General features: G+C 40.3%; 1 protein-coding gene across 2 annotated transcripts in view; it reads left to right on the top strand.

Moving 5' to 3' along the window:
• The window catches only part of TRAPPC9 (trafficking protein particle complex subunit 9), a 453151-nt gene that overhangs the window by 123426 nt on the left and 304944 nt on the right, over positions 1 to 24781 (top strand). For both annotated transcript variants that reach the window (XM_082754768.1, XM_082754767.1), the window contains one exon: positions 14986 to 15128. In XM_082754768.1, coding sequence (XP_082610894.1) covers positions 14986 to 15128 — 143 coding nt within the window. The remainder of the gene's footprint in view (positions 1 to 14985; positions 15129 to 24781) is intronic.

The raw sequence follows: 24781 nt of genomic DNA, 5'->3' as shown, positions 1-24781 counted from the left end.
GCCATTTTCTTGGTGTAAAGTGGTGAGGTCGTAGCACATGTCATTTATAATACTTAAAAATGCAAAGTCATTGGCCTGTGTTACAAAACCCAGCACAAGTATATTCAGGTACGAGTAGTTGAAGATTTTATTGCTCTACAAGGGTCTGTCTGGGTCGGAGCGAAGAAGGTTAGAAGGGCCGTGCTTGCTGTGTCCTGCCTGCTGCGGGCTGCGTTGTCCCAAACCTTCTGGAGATGGAGAGGTTTGGCCGTCTGGGGAAGCGGGACAGAAGGCTTGAGGAGGAAAAAACTTCTGCAAGTGAGAGGTGAGAGAGTAGAAAATGGGATGGCTGAAAGGATGGGAACTCTGCTGTCAGGAAGCCAAGACCTCAGCAGCCAGGGAGACTTTGGGGAATAGCAAGGATCAGATCGCCAACTGTCTACTGACTGGGTAGACCGTATCTACATCAGAAACTAAATTGGCCCAAAAAAATGCTCCTATGCAAAGTGAGTCGGTTGTGCTAAGGATGGGATGTCTGTCCTAGCAGTGCTTCTGAGGAGAAATGGGGGATTTTATTTCAGACTGTCTTGAATCTGGTACTAAGGACTTGAATGGCTACTAGTAGATGGAATATGTCTTCTGATTTCGGTAACTCCGTCTTGAAGTTCTGGGTGACTTGTGGTCTCATCATAATGTCGTGGTTAACTTTATCCTTTGGGACTTTAAACCTCGGTATTTTCCTTTTAACATTTTGTGCCTACCGTGGTTGCATTTGCACAATTTTAGTACCAAATATTTTAAATATTACATATATCTATAGTAAACCATATTTTTTCAGAGCAACTCATTTGGACTTATCTTCTTTGGAAAAGTTAATTTCAATTTTCTTTTTTTAAATCCACGTAGCTTGATTTTTCTCTGATAAGTGTTAAATGCAGATAGGTTGCCTTAGGCAAACAACTACAAATCAACCCTCCAGCACAGTCCATAGAGTAATTTACACTTTTCCCATATTAAAGCTGTGAGGCTTTTTATATTTAAACAGAGTTCTTATGTGTCTTTATTTCAATAGGGAAAACTTACCCTCGTGTTACCTGGTAAAAATAGATTATAAATTGCCAAACAGATTGTTTACCATTTGGTGTGATAAAATAAAAATGGTAGAGATGGACAAGAAGGACTCGATTCTTTATGATTTTATTATTTCTCAAAGCAGGGTGTGACACTTGTCTGGATGCAAGAACATGTAGTCCAGTAATTACGCTTCATGTTTGATTGACTTTGAAATCCAGTTTTGACCATAATTTATCTTCTATTAAAGAGAGAATAATACAGATTTATTGATAAATAGTTCTTGACTTTAAATGTTAGCGGTTCTAACTGCATTCGGTAAAAAGTTATGCTTAATAGAGCATGGATGTGTCATATTCTGTGCTCATAATTCCTCTCAGCAGGCAATTTAAAGAAATGAGTCTCTGAATCAGAAGGGAGCAGGAGCATATATTTTAACAGATATGAAATCGAACTATCATCTGATTTTAATCATTTAGCCTAAAAAAGAGGGGTGGGGGCATAAGAGGGCTTCTGACTAGCTGAAAGTATGTATTTTGATACTTTAACCAAACCCAATTTTCGTGTAATTATTCCTGTCTTTAAAAATATATTATGTGTGTGTGTGTATATATGTATTTTTTTCTCATTTGGTTTTGAATGAAATGAAGCACCATCATTCAGGTTGAATGAATTTGAATGATAAAAAATGTAAATCCCATTCATCACCATTCCCAGTCATAATTCTGTTACTTGCCACTTTTTATTTGTCTCCAAATTGGAATTGTTGGTTATTGGGTATGTTTTATACATTTTTAGAAGTACGGGGTAATATCTGATCCTTTTGTCTAAAATTAATCCCTATGAATTTCCTTGCCTCACGTGCAGTAGTTTTGTCATTGCAGTGACAACGGGATGGATAGATGTTTAGACTTTTATGATGGTGTGGTAATACTAATTTACGTTTGTATGGTTTTACATTGTGCAAACATGAAGTTGCCTTTTGGTGAAATGATAACTAATGTTTCTATAAAAAAAAACAAACAAGCAAACAGTATTCTACCAAGATTTGGAAGGAAGAGGTTGAGGTGTTCTTGTTCATTTCACAGAACTCACTGTCTTTATAGTAGTTATGTATATTTTTAATACGGTTAAACTTTAAAAGGATGTTTCTTTTTTCATTTCAAGACCAAATAGGAACACTATGATGATATTTAGAAAGAAGCCGTTAAACATTTATTCTAAATGAGCCAGCAGTGTGACTTGGCAGCTAGAAGAGCAAGCCATGTCCTGGGGCTAGGCTGTCAAGGGAAAAGATTGTCCCACTCTGCTCTGGTGTGGCCTCACCTCAAGTACTGGGTGCAGTTTGGAGTGCCACAATATAAGGAGGACATAAAACTATTAGAGAGTGCCCAAAGGAGGGCTACAAAGACGGTGAAGGGTCTGGAGGGGAAGATGTTTGAGGAGCGGCAGAGCAGCCTAAGGGGAGGCCTCATGGCGGCCTGCAGCTCCCTCATGAGGGGAGCGGAGGGGCAGGCGCTGAGCTCTGCTCTCTGGGGACAGCGACAGGACCCGAGGGAACGGCATGGAGCTGGGACGGGGGAGGGTCAGGCTGGGGGTTAGGGAAAGGTTCTGCACCCAGAGGTGGTTGGGCACTGGGACAGGCTGCCCAGGGCAGTGGGCACAGCACCAAGCCTTATAGAGTTCAAGAATCGCTTGGACAACGCTCTCAGACACATGGTCTGATTTTTAGGTAGTCCTGTGTGGACCAAGGAGTTGGACTTGATGGTTCCTTTCCAACTGGGATACTCTATGATTCTGAATATCATGCAACATATTCTCCTAGATGTTAGCTGGAAGATGTCAGTGCATTTTCTAACTAGGAACTACACAGGTTTTGTCGAGCTGCACAATAAATAGATATGAATAGATTTCTGTGGAGAAGAAACTTCAGGATTGTTGCATGTCCTCTGATCAAGTTTCATTTTTCTCTTCTCTAGAGAAAAGTTGGTAAAATAATTTTTTCAGACCAGTCATTGAAAGTAAGTTGAAGACAAAATCCACCCACGCATCAGTTGTAAGGGAAGCAATTATTTTCCAACGTATATTTATACGAAACAATCTTTCTATGTAAGCTGTTAAGAATTAGCACTCATTTCCATGTTATATGATGTTTGTTGCTTTTCCCATAGGACTCTCACTTCTGTAGAACTTAATGGATGGTCAGGCGGGATTCACAGAAGCAGGATGGTTTTGGCTTAGGATTTAATCAAGTATGACTAACAGTTGGAAATTTCATGATTATTTGTCTGTTTTAAACCTCTGAAGTTATGAGTCACTGTTGGGGAGTTTCCTGCTGCATATTTATGAAGTTCTCTGAGTGAGCTGAGTCAGTGTGTTTTTTAAATAAGCATTTGTAATCCTTTTAAGTGTGTGCTAACCACTTAGATTGGGAATCAAGTTAGCGTCCCTAAGAGAATCAAAATAGTGATTTAAAGATCAGGCACCAGTTGCTTAAATATATATGTATTACATTTATACATCTTTACTTGTACAGAATGTGAATATATATATATATGTATTTTTTTTTTTTTCCAGGAAAACTTTGAAATTTAAGAATTTGTCTAGGTCAGTTCACCACTGACCCAAGAGAAGGAAGTGCTATCATGGCACCGTTCTGCTGAATTTTTATGTAGTGTGGGTAGTGCTTGGAAGGTGGAGGAGCGTGTTTCTCTGAGTCTCTCAAAGAAAAAAAAGAGAAAGGAGTGAAAGACTGACCTCTGCCTTTTCACACAGAAAGGAGATTTTGTGTTTCTTCTTCTCTTGCAAAGTGGAGACTTCTCCAGATTTGTTGGCGTATGATGGCATTACTTGGTTTTACAGCTTAGATTCTAGAATTAGATTTGTCATGTTTTCTTCAGGAAAAGATGTCTGATTCAGCTAATTAATTCTTTTGTTCACGGTGTTATTGAACCTAATTATAAAGACCTCCAGTTGATGTTGAGAAAGTATTTCTCAAAAAGGAAAAAAGAAAAGCATCAACATACATTAAAACCTGTTTTTTTTTATGTTATTTTAATAGGATATTCTATTACCTTTCAAGCAGAACTAGTCTGTGTGAATACAAATAGGTAAATAGTGGCAGATTGAAACAGTGATGGTCCAGGTATTGTTTGAATTGCAAGATCGTTCTCAGAAATCAATAATAAACACATACTGCAGACCAGTCTGACACAGTGCTCGAATTGCCAGTGACTAGCCCTTTATAAATCTGTGTTTCTGAGAAAACATTTTGCGATGCCTTTCATCTGCTTTAAGACCTTTGCCTTTGTAGAACTTTATTTCTGTTGTTGTGCCATTCGCAGAATTTAAAGTTTGTGCTCAGCCTTCAGGAAGCTTTAGTGAAGATGGGACACGGAGCGGGAAGTGGTGCTGGAGCTCATTGGCCTTGACCACGTTTACCTGGCTGAATTATGGCAAAATGGGATCAGCGAAGAGAGGAAATGAGTTTTAGTGTCATCCCTACTTCTGATTCATGTCTGCAATTATCTTCTAGTGTTTACTAAAGAGCTAAGTCCAAATTCCCTATATTGAAAAAAAAAAAGAAAAAAAAGTGAGGAAGTCACGTAACACTGTGTTTGTTGAGAGAACTGTATGTTTTAATAATGTGAGTGAATGCTTGGTTGCTTGGCATATTAGCTGCGGGATAACATGCCCAGCAAAAGAAAGCAGATGGATTAGAATGGAAGGCATTGCCGTTCTGCAACTCTGGGACCTGATTTCTAGCTAGAATATGGCGTGTTTGATTTCTGAAGCTTTAATCTCTGAAAACAAGTTTCATTATGTTTTCATTTCGTTAGTTTTTGCCATCGTGTTAAGAGTAGGAATTTGCAATATTCATTCCAGATAAAACTCATTAAATCAGTGATAAATTTAGCTCAATAAGTTTACAGATTTTAAAAATGATTGTGCTGCTAGAGCCTCTATTTCCAACCCGAGGAGCAGCTGAAAAATCTGAAGTATTCAGTCTTCCATATTTTTATGTTAATGGCTGTGCTGAATAAACAGATCTATTGATTAAGTTGTTCAAGCATCCCAGTTTTAAAATCCCTTTTTCACTTGTTCCTACTTTTGAACAATCAATTAATTGGGCTTATCCCTCTTAATCACAGGAATTCCTGAAAAAATTGAGGATTGTTTATCACAGGCATACAGAAGAGCTCTCATGTGGAAATCTGATCACTCAATTTCAAGGATCTTTTGTTGTCGAGTAGAATTTTTCCGATGTTCTAGATGTATTCATTCTTTTTAAGGTACTTCAGACATTGCAGCAGCAATTTGTTTTGTCTTTTGTGGGTGTAGGTATCGCTTTTATTTAGAGTGCAATACAGCAATAGTTAGAATAAAAAGTGAGTGTACGGATAGCGGATGGAGCTGGGTTCTTCAGACCATCATGAGCAGCGAATGGATTTGGCATCTTCAGGAAACCATTTGTACTTCTTGTGTGCTCTTTTATGGGATGGATTTGTGTGCTGTAAAATAGAAACTCTAAATTTCGCTTGGACCTGTGTCAGGCCATATGCCCATAGGGGGATGCATGGAGCTGTTCCTTCTTTGTCTGACATATTGTATTCATATCTAAGGTGTCTTGACAGTTTGTTGACTTGGAAAAGTTAAGCTTCATTGTGTAGCAGCAGATTTTATGATAAGGTATGTGTGTTGGGATATTGTTAAGGTATTTCCTTTGTGAAAAGCAGTATTGGTTATCAAATCTATCAGAATTCTTCAAAGCGTAAGCTGAGCCCAAGAACAAAGGGAAAATTGTTGATTACTGCTTAGTTTGATTCTTAAAGTACCTAAAGCCTCATGAAAGGCTGTTTGAGAGAAACAGATACTCTGTGAGGTAAAAGTGAAGGTCCCATCAGGAGTCAAGAGCCTGGTAAAGGTAGGATAAACGGGCCTTTTGCTCACTAAGAAAGTCGCCTCCAGCATGTTTCTAGGGATCATTATTGTGCCTTTGTCATTCATATAATCTGGGTAATTTGGGGCTGAGGATTTTATCCAGGCTATTAAGAGTAGCGTATATGAAAACCAACTTTTAAGGTTGACGGGAGTATCCTGTGATAGAGGTGGGTTGTTAAAATTTGAGGTGAGGGTTGGTACTGATCCACATGTGCCTGGAGAAAATGCAGCCTTAATTCCAAATACACAATGATGGGCTCTGAGTTAATGATCACCATTCAGGAAAGAGATTTTGAAGAGATGAGACAGTGTGAAAATGTGAATTTAATTTGGAATAGCAATGGGAAAAGGCAGGTGGAATATTAGGAATATCAGAAATAAAGGAATAGAGAGCAGAACAAAATGTGGCTTCTGGATTTACCCCACTGCTTGTGCAGTCTGGTTCCCGTTTCTCACAAAGGACATGGTAGAAGTAGAAGGAACGGAGAAGGGATGGGCTGGCGTTGAGGAAGTGTGAAACAGCAGAAGTGTGCAGCTTGAAAAACTGAAAACTGTGTAACTTGGTAGAGTTACCCTGAGGCTCACGGGCTTTGCAGCCCAGGCGGGCTGGGTGGTGGCGTTTCCATCCCCTGGCTGGTGGGAGGCTGGAGCTGCAGCCCACACTTGTGAATAGAGTCGTACAACTTTCTAAAATTCTCATTTGCTTGGCCCCAAATCCACACTGAAAGTTAATACTTGATGGCTGGGTCTGCAGAAGCAAGATGTGGTGGATGATGATTAAAAAAAAACAAAAAACGGTGTGCTCAGTCTCTGTGAAGTGAGAGGGAACTTGCTGGTGGGTGAGTAGCAGCTCAGATCAGATGTGTCACTCTTAACTAGGGCGTCAGTTGTGCAGGGCTTGTTTTCCTCCTTGTGCTGATGTTCTTTCTGGGGCTGTGAGTGTTTTTATCGCATCTCATTATTTCACAGAATCACAGAATTGTAGGGGTTGGGAGGGACCTCAAGAGATCACCGGGTCCAATCCCCCTGCCAAAGCGGGTTCCTCAGAGCAGGCTGCCCAGGTAGGCGTCCAGACAGGCCTTGAATATCTCCAGAGGAGACTCCACAACCTCCCTGGGCAGCCTGGCCCAGTGCTCCGTCACCCTCACCATGAAGAAGTTCTTCTGTGTGTTGGTGCGGAACTGCCTGGGCTCCATTTTGTGGCCACTGCCCCTTGTGCTGTCCCCACAAACCACTGAAAAGAGGTTGGCCAAATCCCTCTGTCTCCCACACTGAAAATATTTGTAAACATTGAGGAGATCCCCTCTCAGTCTTCTCTTCTCCAGGCTGAACAGGCCCAGGTCTCTCAGCCTTTCCTCACAGGGAAGATGCTCCAGGCCCCGTATCATCTTTGTGGCCCTCCTCTGGACTCTTTCCCTGTCTTTTTTGTACCATTTTATCCACCTCCCATGGGTGCATTCTTTCAGCATGAAGTTATCTGTCAGCTTCTCGTACCTTTACATTTGGGGACCTGCTACAGGGCATAAAGGACAGGTTTCAGTGAGGAAACACATTCGGTGATGTACTGTAGCTTCTTTACAGCAACTAGCATCTTATATGGCCATTGCTGGGAGAATCAGGCTGAGTTGTGGGTCTTCAAATAGAAAGCATTTCCCTTTCAAAGGGTGTACGTGTGGGAAGCTGTGTGTCAGCATCCATCCCTGCACTGAACTCTCCTTTTGAACCTTCCTACTTTGTGTCGACGCAAAACTCTGAGTGGGAATGTTCCAAATCAAAATTATTTACATCTAAATTCCTTCTGGTTTCTCATCCACGTCTGGACTGAGAAGGAGATGCTGTGACAGCTGTGGTCAGTGGTCTTGCACCTAAGTTGACAGAGGTCAAACTTTTGAGGCAGTTGTGAAGATGCATCAGTGTTTGGCTGCTATATTATTGCCCTGCAGGCCTGGCCGCAGGCCTCTTTAATTAAAGGGAGCAGAATTCTGTGATTAATATTACAAGAAAAAGTAGGCATTGCATTGCTTCAGTGTTCCCAGAGGGCGACTGAGCCCTAGGAGGGAAGACTGTCCAGAGAAATAACGCTCTGTGCTCCTATCTTTTTCCCGTCTTTTGGAAGCAACAACTTGTGTTCTAGCTAAAAATGCAGAGAAAATAACTTGGGGACGTGTAGCTGGAACAGGCGATTAGGAAGTGCACGGTTTAGTGTGAGATGAAGGCTCTTCAATAAAAGGTGGTCGAGCATTATCGTTGGTCTGTCCCTCTCCCTGTCTGTTTGTTTGGGTGACCTTTGATTCACCCTGTTAGTTAATGCAGAAAGGCTATAGTGTGCCTGCCTTTAAACTTCATCTTATTCTGCTCACATCTCCATTCTCATTATAAACACGGCTATTTTTAGCTAGCACAGATTCAGAATATGCCTTGTAAGCTTAAGGGGGATTTATTGAGCTCCTGTGTGTATTCACCAGAGATTCCTTGCTGCAGCTTACTGATTTAGGATTGGGGAAGGGGAAAATGTACTCTTTAATTCCCGGCATGTGCCTGCAGGAGCTATATTTAGCTTCAGCTCCTTGCTGTTGCCATTGTGCTATTTTTACAAAGGGATGCAGCAGTTTCATTGTTCAGGGGCTTAACTAGACATAAATGTAGATGGATGAGCTAGATAAACATCGGTGTGCCGCAAAAATTGCTCCTAAAAGTCACTGTGTATGCAGTAGGTGTGCTGGAGTAAAACTGCACCAGAGCACGAGCACAACAGGCACCTTGTTTCATGGGCGAGCTGTGTAAATTCACCTGATTAACACGTGCAAAAAAAAAAAATAAAATTGTATTTAATTTTCCTTCAGACTGAAAAAAGTAGTGTAAGGGCACTAGCAATTTGGGCTGGGTTCGTATTTATACACGTAAAGATCTGATTTACTGCAGTGGCATCATTTCTTTCGTTGCTTATCAGTTCTTAAGAATTTTATCATCGCTTCTGTAATTGCCACGCGTGTGCTTAATGGAGTGCATGGAAAAAAAAAATTAGTATGGAGACTGCTTGCTGCAGCTCGGTCCTACAGGCTGATTACATATGCACTACAAGATGATTACATATGCACATCCTGCTCATAATGCATGTAGCGGGGATCTGGCTATCAGTTCTACTCTTTGGTGCTTTAAGGAACATCATCTCCTTTTCCCGTTTGGGGAAGATTAGGAATTCTGATGCGGTCAAATATTCCAGTAGGCTCGGATTTGCTCGATCATTTGCAGTCAGAAAAATGGAGAGGTAGTTTCTTCCCTTTCATGGCTTTTTACTTTCTCCTTAAAGATACAGAGTTTGTTTATTTTTAGCTGAAAAAAGAAGAGTTTTTGTATCATCTCGAAAATCCAGAAAAACATACAGCAGCTATAGTTTGTGTATCAGAAAATCAGACAGGGTAGCCATAAGTGAAAAGACTAATATTCTCCGGAGAGAGAGGGAGCAATGAACAGAACTCTTGCTGCAAAGTTGCATGATATCACTGAACAATTTTCTCATTGGTTATTTCAATTTAAAATTTCAATTTATGATAGAATGCAGTATCTGTGAACTATGATATGATGTTTTCTTCAGGTAGAAAGATTTCATATGTGGTTGTTAACGTGTTCCATTAAGGATCTTCAGTTCTCGTCCTTGACCTTTCTCAGGTAGCCTCAGAATTGTGTTGCTGGCCTTGCTTCCTAAAGACATCAGGGAGGACTAACTCATTCCCAGTTTCAGAATATTACTCAGCTTGAAAGAAACCTTGTGAGGTAAAGGCTTGGTGTGCTCTCCATATCACAAATAGCACACTGCACTTCTCCCCTCAAATTTCCTTTCAATACCAGTATTTCAAGTAAAGGAAGATCTCAGTGGAGGGAATAATGTGGATTCCTGCATGGAAGAGGCTTTGAAGATGCCAGCACCTGACCCCTTGCGGTCTGCATCTTGCAGTAAGAGACTGGTCAAAATTGTGAGTGTTAAGAAGTGTGTGTAGCTAAGAAATCATTAGGTGTGTCACAGGAGCACTGAGATTTCAGTAATGCCGTTCTTTGCTTAGCTCCCATCGACAGAAATTAACAGAAACACGATGCTACAGATGTTTAGTTAGAGGACTTCTTTTTTGATTTGATTTGAGATTGTTGTCCTGCCGATGAGAATTGCAGAATCTCCCAGCTCGTCAGCACTCTGCTTTTCCTGTTTAGTGGTGTGCAGGTGAATTTTTTTTTCCTCCCTGAGTACAGGTGGGCAGGAGAATATTCAGCTTATGTACATAAAGGCACCTGGTATTTCTCCCAACGCTGCTGTTAAGTCTGACTTTTATACATTCTTTGTCCTTTGCCAGGTTACCATGTGAAATCAGGGACTCAGTGATGGGAGAGAGAAGCAAAAAATGACGAGCATTTGTCTTTTGTTAGACTACTGTTAATTAAAACTCAGAAAGTGCTAATTTAAGTAAATTCTGATAACCAAATCAATGCGGGGATGGAACTGGTGTGCTTTCTGGGTGTCGTCTAACTAGAGGTTTGCAGGATTGAATCTTTTCATCAGAGCAGGCCTAAACCTGGACATGGTGTTTGCATTCACCACCAGGTACAAGGACTGGAAGCTTGATGTGTTCGGGTCCTGTCTTCCTTGGGTTCAGCTGTGTAGGTATCTATGCCCCCATCCCCTCCCAGTGCTCACATTCTTGACTTTTCCTGAAAAAGATCCAGCTGTGTTCAGTGTCTGCCTTTCTGTATGAATCGTGTTGGTGGAGCAGCATGTTCTAGGTGCTTGGATTCAGAAGCTTGCAGTTTCTGACTCTGTTTTTGTCCAGCAAGATTTAGACTAGGTAATTTTGATGGCAAAGATGGGAACGATGCAGAAGAACTGCTGCCCCCATGCAGTTGAGGACATGGGAACCGACTCAGCAGCGCTGCCCCACGAGCTTTCAGCTGGCCAGCTCTTTGCTCTTCCCACTTCATTCATTGCCAGGGTCCTCTGCTGCTAGTGGAAAGAGCGTAGTTAATTTGAGAAACTTGTTCTCTCTTTGTCACTGCCAGGTCGTTTAATTAGTTACACAACTTTCTTAGGCGGCTGAAATTCCCGATACAACTCTGTGTAAGTAAAACCAAACAGAACAGAAAACAAAAGGCATCCAGGCAGCTGAGAAAAGGGGCTGGAAGTCGGGCAGATTGGCCAAGCAGTCGTGAATTCATCCTCTCCTTCTGGAGCGTGTCCTGCTATTGCATTCGCTGATTTGGCTGAGATGCAGGAGATCAGGAGCATGATGGGATCCGGGAGGAAAACATGTTTACTGTTGTGCGTGTAATTTGATTTAAAAGAGAAGAAGGTAGATGTGAAGATTACACACCTAGAATATGTTACTTTTCAAATGTCAAGCCCCAATCCCAGGAGAAATTATGCTCATTAGTAGGAGTTGTTTTCTGTAATGAGTTCAGAAACCGAAATGGAAAGAAGATTATATTCGGAATTTAAATATTTTTAGTCTCCTCATGCTGCTTTTTTAAAAGTCTTAATGGGGAGCCTGCGATGTTACATTCTGGTCTTTCTTCACGGTTATTGCAGGCAATATCTGCAGAGCCTCAGGAGCAAACTGCCTGTAGCTAAGTGCTGGCATTTCATCTTGTATAAAATGTTAAGATCTGCGTCGTGTCATTTTTGCTATCCTAACAGAATTCAGAAAAGACCTGAAAATGCAGTGTGTGTGAGCCTCTGTTATAAAAGCTGAGGTTTTGATTTAATTATGTAAAACATTGCTAATAAATATTTATAAAAACATTAAGGTTCCAGTTTGGGGAAAAAAAAAAATAAATCGACAAAATAGATCTGTGCTGTCTGAAACACAAAATGCAGCATGTGTGGTGATGCAGTGCTGTGGGTAAGGAGTTATAAAACAGAATCCTCTGGTTCTTCTAGTAACAAGATACAGGGATAAAATCTGAGTTACTGCCGTTGCTAGTACAAGGGCTTAGGAATGAAGCTAAACTTTTGCTTACAAAAATAGGGAAAGACAAAATCACGAAGCAGAAGAGGTGATGGGAGATAGAAACCCAACGCGAAACAGCTCCTGACCTGTTTCACACTTTCTAAGTTTCATGAAAGCAAAAATAAAGAATCAAAGAAGTGTTTTGCAGCAGTGAGGAGGAAAGGATGTGAATTGTTTATTGATTGTTTGCTCATTAAAAATATATCACTATGGATTCGGGTTTCCTGAGTACTCATTCATCTCCTGCATGTATCATTTCATCATTGGTAACTTCCTTGGTGATTATATCAGCTGCTTCTGTTCAATAGTGGTTCTTTTTTTTTAAAGAAAATGACTCTTTTAACGTTTCTCATACCTTCAGGATTTGTCTTTAAACCAGACTTGGGATCCCTTCCCTTCCCTTCCCTTCCCTTCCCTTCCCTTCCCTTCCCTTCCCTTCCCTTCCCTTCCCTTCCCTTCCCTTCCCTTCCCTTCCCTTCCCTTCCCTTCCCTTCCCTTCCCTTCCCTTCCCTTCCCTTCCCTTCCCTTCCCTTCCCTTCCCTTCCCTTCCCTTCCCTTCCCTTCCCTTCCCTTCCCTTCCCTTCCCTTCCCTTCCCTTCCCTTCCCTTCCCTTCCCTTCCCTTCCCTTCCCTTCCCTTCCCTTCCCTTCCCTTCCCTTCCCTTCCCTTCCCTTCCCTTCCCTTCCCTTCCCTTCCCTTCCCGATAAATCAAAGAAATTCTTTTATATTCATAAACTTTTAATAGGATGTGCAGCTTGGGCTATCAGTGCAGGTTTGACAAGGCCGCTGGAGTAAGCGTACAACGGTAGTTAAATCCATGGCTGTAGCATTTAGTGCCTCTTTCTCTGGAGGTGCTGTGGGAGGGAATGGGAAATTGTTTTAAATTGGAGCTTTGTAAGCTTATGAAAGTGTAGGATTTTTTTTTTTTCTATCCTGGAGATAGAAAATCGATCCTTCATATTGTGTGTGGAGTCCTTTCCAAGGTGTGTGTGCGTAGAGGAGTTTAAAGGAGATTTAATTTTTTTTTCTTTTACATCCTGTTGATATTAGATGAATCCTAAGTAATAAAAACTTTCTCGGATCGCCTGAAGGCACCAGAAAAAAATGTTTTCCTCAATCATGCTCCCAATCTACACATCCGTATACACCCTGGCCGGAGAGAGCAGGGGGTTCAGTGCTCTGAAATTCTCCGAGGGACTCCAAATCTCTCAAGTGCCCCGCTTGCATCTTATATTTTGGGTGAGAAGAGATTCCTCCTGCTCTTGAGGTTGGTAGAAGACCTTTTGGGCATCCTTGCCCTGTTCTCTAGCATGGGGTGCGAGATGCACCCAGGGTCACCAGCAAGGTTCTGCGACCAATTCCTCACTGCAGGAGGGACCACGATGATGATGATGATGATGATGATGACGATGATGTCTTTGAAGCCTCGTCCTAATTGATGGCACGCAATGGTTGTAATTCGTGGCCTTTTCTTGAGCGTTTTCATTTGGTATGGGATGTTGGGAAGGGTTTTGCATGGGCAGTGGTAATACTCCAGCACCTTTCAAACCAACCCTGTCTCTTTACCAATGCAGAATGAGCCATGGACCCAAACCACGGTAGCTTCCCAAAGCAGGATACTCAGAGAGTTACAGCAATAAAATGGGGCTTTTCCACAGAGTTTTCACAGAAGATTTCCTAATTAAACTTGAAATCCATTCTTACATTCCACTACTTACATCAGTAGTGTCAGATCCCCGTGCTTGCGGAGCTCTGGTCTGTAGGAAATACACCAGCAGGTTAATTGGAATGAAGCCCGTTTTGAATGGGTTTCTGCTTTTTTTTTTTTTTTATAAATAATTTTTGTATTTAATATTGATTAACTCTCCTGACATAACGTAAACCGGAGTTCATTAACTGCAAATTAGGAGTTGACATAAACAGAGTAGACGGGTATGTCCAGAGTGCCCGGTGGACATTTTTGATTGTGTTGTAAGGTGACTCTTGTGAATTTTAATCAGACTTAATTAGGAAGTAGAGTTACTTCAAGTTACTTCAAAGCAAGCTGGAAATGTGCAAACCATTTCAGCCCTCGCGTGCCATAAAACCTTAAACTCTTGATTTTGGTGTTCCTCAAAGCGCTGGATTATGGTTGTTTTAAGATGGTGATTGTGTTAGTGCTTCTGTGCCTTCAGCCGGGTTTAGGAATCCAACTGACAGGTTTCATAAATGTCTGGTAAATCTTCAATTGAAAGGGAAAGGATTTTTGACCATCTGAGGCTTGATGGCATCTGGTAAATAGGAATGGTTTCTAGCAGAGGGTGTTTTCTTGGAGGGTTTGGTGGTGGTGGTTGTTTTTCTGGGGTGTGTGTTTGTGTCTGTGTGCTGTATTTTTGTAAAAAAAAAACAAGCTAAAAGCTAACCAGGGAGGAGGTGGACATTGTTTCTAAATCTTTTTTAGAAACTGCTGTCCTAGCTGACATAAAGTTCAGCATACAGTGGTAATTCTCTAAAATGAACACCAGGGAAAGATGAGGTCCGTACGCTGTGTCAGGGCAACAGTTTTGTTATAGGCTGTTAGTGGAGATGAGCGAATACTTACATGTATCAAGAGCAGATGCTTTTAGTTTTGTATAACTTCTCTCCATCTGTCTACAGGCAAAAACTTTCTAAGTTACCCATTTGATTAAGAAGGTAATGAAGTGGTGAATATTTTTAAGAGTGTGAAAGAGCGGATCATTTCATAAACTCCAGGAGGAATTATGTCCAGCTGATTTTGTTCTGTGCTTGTAAGCTTGTGAAAGGATTAAGGCAAAAAATCAACTGAGGGATGCAGTCATTTGTTTGATTGCCTTTTTTTTTTTTTGGATACAATGGAGTGGATGGATTAGGAAGGCAAATTCAAATTCTTGATGGCATAGAAACTTTGTTGCTCTATCACTTCTGTGGTGTAATTTAATTGTACTTTTGAAATGCTCAGCAGTGAAACATAGCTAATCAGTAATTTACTTCTATTTCTCTAGACACTGGAAGCCATTCTGAATTTTAAATACTCTGGTGGACCAGGACACGTTGAAGGCTATTACAGGAACCTTTCACTGGGTCTTCATGTAGAAGTAGAGCCATCTGTTTTCTTTACGCGTGTCAGTACCCTTCCAGCAACAAGGTAAGCCTTGCTTTGACTCTAGTATATGTGACTTATCATCTCTTTTCTATTTTCTATAACTTAAAGGGCATGCTGGAAACTTTCAGTGTCATCATCAACGGGTAGGCAAAGAGTTTTGTCAACTAGTTTTCAAAATTCCTCCTCTTTGGGAATTTACCCTCGTTTAACTGCAGACTGTGATCAAAGCACTCCATGTGCATTTGAAAGTTTCTGATGTTCAAATGGTTTTTCAGTAATGTTCATTTTACCAACAACAGCATATTTCCTCTTTATTATAATACCTGATGACTCCTTTCTGTCTCTCTACTGCTACGGTGTGGTCTGCATCACATAGGTTTGTGTTTGCCTGGCTCTTAAAAAAAATAAAAGTATGTGTAAATGATTGTCTTTGGATGTGAGGAATAAATAGAAATCATTCTCTCCTTCAGTGCTTAGTTTTGTAAACCACAGAGTAGTTTCACACGTCCTAGTGAGTTTTAAAAAATTAAGGGTCAATTTATGTATTTGCACAGAAGTTCACACATGCTAGTTGTTAAATACTCTAAAATCTTTAAATATTTGTGATGTATTAAAACTCTGGGAGTTCCAGAGATGACTTTTGAATAGCTCTTGTTCAAAATCTGAATAACTAAGCTTGTTTTTTTTTTGGAAGAAAGAAGACTGAGAGGGGACTTAGTTTCAGTACATAAGTATTTCTGCGGTACAAACATTGGTATGGAGTTAGTACATGAAAAATGTGTTTTATGGTGGATAGGAATGGCATGAAACAGCGTCAGGGGCAGTTCAGGCTGGGTGTTAGGGAAAGGTTCTGCACCTAGAGGTGGTTGAGTACTGGGACAGGCTCCTCAGGGAGAGTGGTCACAGCACCAAGCGTGCCAGAGTTCAAGGAGTGTTTGGACAAAGCTCTCAGCCACGTGCTCTGATTTTTGGGTGGTTCTGTGTGGAGCCAGGGGTTGGACTTGATGGTCCTTGTTGGTCCCTTCCAATTCAGGATATTCTGTAATTCTAAGTTTGTTTGAGAAATCCTCTTCCAAAGTAGCAGTATTATTGAAAAGCTTGCCAGCGTGCATTGTAGAACTTCTTGTTTTCAAGTTTGAAATTATTTCAGTGCATTTCTGTAGTACTGCTTTGATAGCTGAGAGTGAACTTAATTGATCAAAGAGATTCATATTGGTTCCAGGACCTTTTTCATGGCAGCCTTCAGAGAGAAACCCCAAAGGTAGGCAAGAAAGAACTACAAGTCTCAGAGATATTGGCGCCATATTTCATTTTTCCAAGCAGAGAAATGAGTCACCAGTATCATACTAATGCAAAAATGTCAAAAGATGGATGGACTGCAACATAGCTTGCAAAACATGAAGTGTTTCTTTTACTCCTGTTTTGTTCTTCACAGGAACAAAAACAATGATGTCTCAAGAAAAGTACTGAGTCTGGGTGGGCTTTTAACTCAGAGAAACTTGAAGCAAAAGTGGACAAGTTGGAGAAAGTCGAAAACAAAAAGAGTAATAGAATGTGAATGCTAAACCATTGAAACTGTTGGTATTAGTGTGGGGGTAAGGAGAAGGCTGAGTGTAGACTGCAATTTGTAATTACATAAATGGCATTGCCAGCAGGATAGGTATCTGTTTTTCACAGCAGGTAATAAAGCAAATAATGGTCTTTGCATGCAGCAAGGAAATTTTAGGTTAGACGAGGCTAAGGGAGCACTGAAATAGATTGTGCAAAGTATCATTAAAAATTAGACAAATGAGATTGTCTCAAACTGATTTCTTTTTGAGTATTCGAGTATTGTGTTCGGCTTTTAGAGACCTAAAACTTCATACCCTTATCAGCAAGCAGGTCTGCCAAGCATTTTGCTGCTTGAAAATACAGCACAATGGGCCTAAGTTTATTCCTTTAGGAGCTGCTCTAGAGGAAGTAAATCTAAAGCTACCTGCCAAGTCAGAGCATGATATTTGGAGAATTCCAGGAGCTTTATTAATGATGGTCGGAGTTTCATACCTGCAGTGGCACATCGTTCAGTGTGCAAGGCTTTCAAGCTTTAATAAATGATCTCTGTACCATCCTGGAAGTACCACAGCATCTATGTTAGGTAGTTTTCAAGAAGATTCAGTGTATAGGTTGAAATGCTTAGTTTACATTTATTATTTACATGAATGGTCTCTTTCATTCATTGTCAAAATCTCCTTTGTACTCCGAGTATCCTATATACACTTTTAAATGGACAACATGAAGGCTCTTTGGTTCACCGCTCTTACTGTACTGTAGTGCTTGGGTGTGAAGCTGTGAACCTTCCAAAAAAGCCTGAAATACAACACGATGATTTTATTTGAGACACCGCTGTTTGTGCAAGGTGTCCCCAGCTGTGGTTTGTGTAAGACACGCTTATCCTCCCCCCTGCCTTGTCAGTCTTTTCGCAGGAATTTACTCTGCTTGGAAAATGCTTAATCCCCAAAATCTATAAAAATAGATCGAGGTCTTAATTCAAAGGGAGAGTCGCCGTGTTGCTCAGCTGTGCACGATTTCCCTAGTCATGTAGCAGCAGTGCTATATATAGCAGCTCCGCTCCAGCCAAATGCTGCAGCCCTTGCTGTCTGCATTCGCTTCATTCTTTGCCTGTCCGTCACACAGACCAGCATTTAAGGCAACTTTAAGTGATTTGCTGATTAGAGATCTGGTTAGAGACGTTATTGATTTTAATTCAGAACCCTCAAAGATTTGTTACTGTTTGGGGGCAAAATGCCTTCATGTTTAAATTTCTTTCAGAAATGTTTCATTGCGGGAGCTGTCAAATTGCCATTCAAAACTTTTTGTTGTTGCACAGGCACACACTGCCTTATCAGTTATGAATGCATTTTGTTTTTAGGTGCTTGTGCTCTCGATTTTATGCTACTGGTTTTAGTGAGCAGTAATGCTTTTCCTTTACTCTTCCAAGGAGGCTCTTGTCAATCCTTCCCAGTGGTGATTCTCCGTCAGAAGTCAGCCACCGTTCAGCGTTGTGCTGTAAAGTGACAAAGAGTAGAAGTGTCATCTTCCAAACTGCTGGGGATGAACGTTTATTACTAGATAAAACAAAGTTTGTTATGTGATTGTTGAGCATCTCTGACAATATCTGAGACTCGGCGACAGCAAATTACAAGTCAAATTTTGTACTTTTCCTTGCTTTTAAAAACTTGAACCAAGTTTCCTCTTGAGTTGCAGCTGAGGAATCATTGCTTAAATTCTTTTTGAGGCACTGAACTATTTTTGTTTAGTCATTATATGAGAAGCTGTGTTTTATAACTTACCTTCTCAGCTGTCATTTCAGAATGAGTTAGCATTGTTTTCATTTTCTGGATTCGATTTTTTTTTCTTTTATTTGTATTTTTTGTTATTATGTTACGTTTTACCTCAATAAAAGTAAGAAACAATAGCTTAATAGCTGCTGGGCTTAAAATCAAAGTCAAATATAAAACTTTAAACATCGATTCTTCCCTTAGGCCTTCATTGGAAAAAAAAAAATCAACAGGAAAAATGTTAATGAAATCACTTTTTTTCCCCCAATGTAACATAAAGATTATGGTTTATGTAAAAGTCTTCCAAACTCAGTTGGTATTCCTTTTATTTAGTTGGTTGAGCAGATATGCATTGGAGATCTCACTGGAACAGACTTCTTCTTTTGTTTATTTTTGCCTTTTTTACTGTCTGTAGCCATAATTACGTCTTCTGCTCATGCACGGATTTGTGCTTTAGAGGGAGAGGTTTCATTAACTGCACCTTCACTATATCTTGAGATGCATTTAGCTCTGACACAGCTCCTTTTAACCTTGACCTGGGCTAGTCCATAGGGGCACCCCGGCTTAGCTTGGTGCAGCCCTCGATGTGCTGCAGTGTGCTCTTTGTTGCCTACTTCTCCTGCAGACACCAGCTCTCAGAAGGTGATGTTCTGTCCGTAAGTGGCCCTCTTCTGCTCCAAGGATTTTCCCTGACCATCTCATCCTCCTCTCACCGAGCTGCCTGCATCCAAAAAGACTTGGGGATGGCCACGCGTTTGGAAATTATATGCCTCTGGCTGTGTCACTTGTAATCCCTGATTCTGCATGTTTGTCCTTGCCAGCAAATGCTGGTCTTGTCATGCATAATGAAAAAATGAGGTGTTGGAACTAGCCCTGAAATAGGGTAGGAGAATGAGTTAATACTGAAAGTTTTCCCAGTGTTTCCCACAGCTCACTGAAGCCTCGAAGGGCTTCAGGGATCTCCTTGCTTGACACTATGTACCATAAAATGCTGGTAAATCTATATAATAATATTGTTTTCATGGTCTTGTGACTTGACTCCTTATCAGGTCTTAGCCTCAAAACTACGAGGGTGATTCCAGGCCTCCGAAGAGCTCAGCTACCAGCAGGTTGTCTCCTAGGTCTCCATCGGAGCTGTGATGCTGATGGGTCAGAGTAAGGGAAACGTTCTGTTGGCTGGTTCATGTGAAACACCTCTTCATTTTCCCATCTTGATAGCTCCAAGAAAGTCTGCCTTTGAAGCTTCTTCTAACTAGATTGTCTTGAACACTCCCTCAGAAATGTTATCTCGCAGTTTTGGTGGGCACTGACTGTCTTCCCCTACTGCCTCTGTCAAAAAAAACACAGCTTGAAAAAAAATGCTAGAAAAACTGCTGATTTACTCCACGTGTTTAGTAAGAACTGAAATAAGGTATGCTCTGCGTGCTTTGTAGGGTGCTTTTTATTCTCTTTGCATCCCTTGCCATTGTGCCACCTGTACAGAGATGTTTAAAGAAGAGCCATCTACAAAAACTGGAAGCTCTTTGCCTTGCTTATTGCACTCTGAATCTGTGGATGAAGTCAGTCCATAGTGCAACAGGGTTGCTGCAATTCCTTTTGGGAAAGGTTAGGAAATCTGGTATGTAAGAATATCCTTACCTTTCAGTTCTACAAATTCACAATGATGAGCAAAGTGATTTTTTTTTTTTTAATTTTCTTGAGGCAGCCAAGTTTTCTTCTCGTCTCAAAACCACCTTACAGCATCAGCTGCAGATCTTTTTTTGGCAAGAGCAGAGGCTTAGACTCTCTTCTTGTAATTGAGTCAGAGAAGGAAACAAACAAAAAAAAGGAACTTCAGCAGGTCTGACACTGCTACTGTCCAGAAGTGCCAGTTCAGTTCAGCATTTGGGTCTTGATAAAATCAGATGTGGTTTTCAGAATTCGTTTCCATGGCTGCCCACATTTTCAGTGCAATAAATGGCAACGCAGCCCCTTCAGCAGCCAGGCTGGGAGTAGAAATCCCGATCCTTATTCACAAAAGACAGAGGGGGAATGGCAAACAGCGTGGTTCCTCGGCCATGTTCCAACAAACGTTTTGGTCACGCAACAGAAAAGTTCTGTAGCATCTTCTGAAACACTTCTGTTTTTTTTTATAGCTGAATTTTTAAAGTAAATGTTCACACTTGGCACATTTCGAATGAGAATCAGCTACCTGCTGACAGGCAGCTGTTTCTGGTCTCGTGTTTTCCAATATTTCAGTGCTCAAATGCCATCGATTGAAGGGTGGAGAAAAACTTTTGGGTGGCTGCTTGAAGGGCAGTTGTTTTGGTTCATTGGGAGGAAGGCCAGGATAAGACCTGGTTACAAGGAATAGATGTTGCCACGGTGTTAAACTCACTCTTTTGTTAGTGAAAAATAATAATAATAAAAAGTGGATGAAAGAGAAAGCAGGCAAACTCGATTACAGCTAAAGGTCTCCTTTTGATCAATTAGGCTGAATAACCATTTGTAAAACCTGCCAAGGGATGGGTTTAGTAACTTTTTTTGTAATGTTCTCAAGACTGGATGTCTTTGTAGAGTACATCCTTTCTTTATATATACACCATTGAGCTCGGCATAGATGTCACTGAGTGAGAACCCAAGGCACACGGGAGGTCAGATCCTGTAGGTAAATCAGCTCGCTAACCCCAAACCCTGCTCATCGTGTGATGTTGTAGTGGGTTCAGGGGGGGCAAGGAGGAGCTTACACTTGGAGGGAATTGATTTTTTTTGAGATCAAAATGTTAAATATGCACGGTTTGGCACATGAAGACGTGCGAACATAAATCTGCAAGTATTTATAGATGTGCTGGGAATATTTAGCATAATCGCAAAGGTTTACAACCAGGAGAAGTCAGATGAGGACAATTCTTGGAAAATGTGGAAAAGGCCTTTTAACAGTGAGATGTGTAAACTTCTGAATTAATCATCTGGAGCTAGCGTGGAATGCTTCATGTTCAAGGGAGGTAGTGAAAACCAAATGGAATTAAAGAAACCCTATTCAAAACACAATAGTAACAGCAGAGATGCTCCAGATCGTTGTTGTGCTGTACTATACGAAGTGGTCACGTTCATCAGTGGATTTTGGAGAATGGGGTTGACTTCTAGCGTGCTACAGCCTGTCATCATTTCCAAGTGCTTCTCTTCACTTTCTGGTGTCTTGTTTTGAGCAGGGATGTTGGGCGTGCCTGGTTACAGAACTTTTTTTTTTTTTTATGTTTTACAGAAAGCATAAAAGAAGCAAACCAAAGTCTAGGTGTGAAAACGCTCCTTGATGGGAGAAACTGAGCTGAGTCAGGATGTGGATAACTTGCCAATCCCCCTCCGAGTGTTTCTTGTTGCAACTGACTTCAGAACAAAGCTCGAAACAGAGCTGCCATACGATTATTCACTGAAGTGAGCTGTCATTAGTGCGTGATAGCTGCATCTGGTTTTTAATTTTGTGTTAAATGTTGCTGAAGTGCATCCTCTGATGTCATTTCAGAGTAGACTGCAATACCCCTGAAAGAAATTTCCAGATTACAGTATAATTTCCTCTTCTCTTAAGTTCCCACAGCCCCAGTTTTGTGATGATTTCTGTCATCAGAGCAGACATTGGAAGGTTTTTACAACACAGTTTGTCACTAACTTTTGTTTGCCTTATATCCTGGATTCTGTAATGGAGGATAACAGAAATTAATTTATGCAGTAAATCTCCAAGACACTGTAGAAATAACTCTTTTTGTCAATTAAAAAAAAATAAATCTTTTTTAGTGTTTGAAATAAGTATTGACTTAATTTGGCATGTTACTCTGAGACCTTCAGATAATAAATCACCCAAGTGAAAACAAGCCAGCCTTTGTAATTCTAGTTTTGGCATGCACAACCTCCTGAGCTGCAGACTTTCATGTGAAATGTGAAAGAGAATCTTGAACCTGAAATTCGTGATAGATTTTTCTGAAGGAAACACAATAGACAAACAAGGAAGGTAATTGAAATGGAAAATGTTTTCATGATGTGATTTTTAGTATTTTTCCACTTAGGCTCTGAAACTGTTTGTTTGACCCAGGCTTATTTCCTTTCCATTAGCAGTCCGAATGATAGATGGAAACAAAAGTAAAATCCTTTCAAGCACTGGTATTCTTTATCCTGGAGTCTATAGACAGTCCCGTCCAGCTTTAATTCAGCTTTGTTTAATTTGGGCTTTTAACATAATGCAATAATTTGTGTATCATTCCGTTCAGAAAAGACACGTGTTGTATTCGCAGTGTCTGGTTTCAGAGGAAAGGAAAGCTCTGTGCTCTTTTATGCTGTTTCCCTACATTTTGGTACATTGTGCCCATAAGTATATGGAATAAACCAAAACTTGATGAAGGTTTAATTGGGTGTGTTAATATGGGATGATACCATGCTATCTGTTTATGTTTTGGAGGAAACAAACAAACAAACAAACAAACAAAAAAAAAAACAAGCAAAAACCACCAAAAGCACCCAAACCCACCAAATGACTTGCTGTAGATGTGTCTGACCCAAAGTTTAAGAAGTAATTAGTCTCAGCAAAATAATCCAGAACCTCTAGAAAGACCGGGGAGCTACCAGTGACCCTTCAAGTTGTGTGACATCTTACAAAGACAGTTCTCTCCCTTCTCTGGGAGGAAAGAAAGGTAACTCACCATTCTTACCTACATTTAGAGGACTCAAAATAGTGGATTTTCTCCCAGTGACTCAGCCTCTACCTCCCTTCCCAATCCACTAACCTTTTAGCATAAACTGTTATATGGTGGTACATGGTGGTGGCTAGCTTGGAAAATGAAGAAGAAATTGGGTAAGTGTAGGATGATCTTTCCCAGGTCCAGGAAACATGGCATATGACTCTTTTCTCAGCCAAAAAATTCACTAGGCTGCTATTGCCTGTAATTACATCATCTTATACCCATTTTTTTTTTCTTCTGAGTGTTTAATTTTTTTATAAGCTTTCAGACTTTTCTTTAAAAAAATAAAATAAAAAATGGAGGCCATAGCTAATTTTCTCAATAGCCTCGAAATCCTTAAAACAATACGACATTTGAAATGTCTCCTGTACAGAGCTTAGTTAAAGCAACAGATTACTGACTTGATTTTTATGTAGTAGTTCAGCAAATTCATGCTGAATTTCCTTTATCACACTTGCATGAATACAATTTACTTCTAAAATCTCATTTACTGACACTGATACAGGTCCTTTAATTCCTGGCTTGCAGAGGACAGTTTTCTGTAAGTTCACCTGTAGTGAAAATTGATATAAAGAATTAATTTGGCTTTCTTGCTAATTGTTTTTCTGAAACTTTCACCCAGATTGTAGCTCAACATCATCAGTTCTACACAGTCCTACAGATTGTGACATGGTTAAAAAAAATAATTACATTTTTTAGGTCTTTAAACAATTTGCTTTTAACAACTTGTGTGTTTTTTTTTTTTTTTCTTTTCACTTCATTATGCTATCACATCTTATTTTCCAGAGTTTATGCTTTGTCTTATTTCCAGTATTCGAAGCTTGCTCTTTCAATTACTATATTTTTGTAACCTTAAATAATAGGTGGTTTGGCACTGATACGTATTTACTCTGAACTTTTAATACTATGTTTTCATATAGCCTTAATGTTGCCTATAAGCTTTTTATACCTGTATCTCATTCTTATTTTTCAAATTATCATAATTATTCTGTAACTTTTTTATTTTATTTTATTTTATTTTATTTTATTTTATTTTATTTTATTTTATTTTATTTTATTTTATTTTATTTTATTTTATTTTATTTTATTTTATTTTATTTAAGATTTCCCTGGAGAGTTAACTCAAAGCCAACAAGGACATTCCCCTACACACCTAAAAAGTCTCACGATGATGAATAATTTTCCCTACATAATCTCAGAGTTCCCATTCAGAAATGTTCGTGTTAAGGGACAGTGTCCTGTTCGGAAAGACTGATGGTTTTATAGATCCTTTACACTTACAGCAATTGTTTTATTTCCAAAACTTCAGTTCTCCTACCAAAAATACCGCACAGGGCTTGTCTGAGTGCAACTTCAGACAATTGTTTGATTTTTGCTGTGGGGTAAATAAAGAATTCCTTCTGCATTGAACTTTGTAAACCGACTCAACCCTGGCAGTCTCCTTTGCAGGTTTTATCTTAGAATCTCCTTGAGAGGCAGAAGTTTCTTGCGTCTTTACAGGTCTCGTCCCTCTCTCCCAGCTATGAGGTGGAAGCCAGGCTTCCTTTTCTCTCTTTTTCATGCCCGGCTGGTAACAGGTTAGCTACCGACTTGAATCCTGCCCTTCCAGTCATTTCTTTCTTGCGAGTTGTTAATTAAGTCGGGGAGTTGCTGCTGCGAGCTGAGGCTC

This window comes from Aythya marila, assembly GCF_965140915.1.
Source record: "Aythya marila genome assembly, chromosome: 2".
Lineage (NCBI taxonomy): Eukaryota > Metazoa > Chordata > Aves > Anseriformes > Anatidae > Aythya > Aythya marila.
This window is presented reverse-complemented; position numbering and strand designations above follow the sequence as displayed.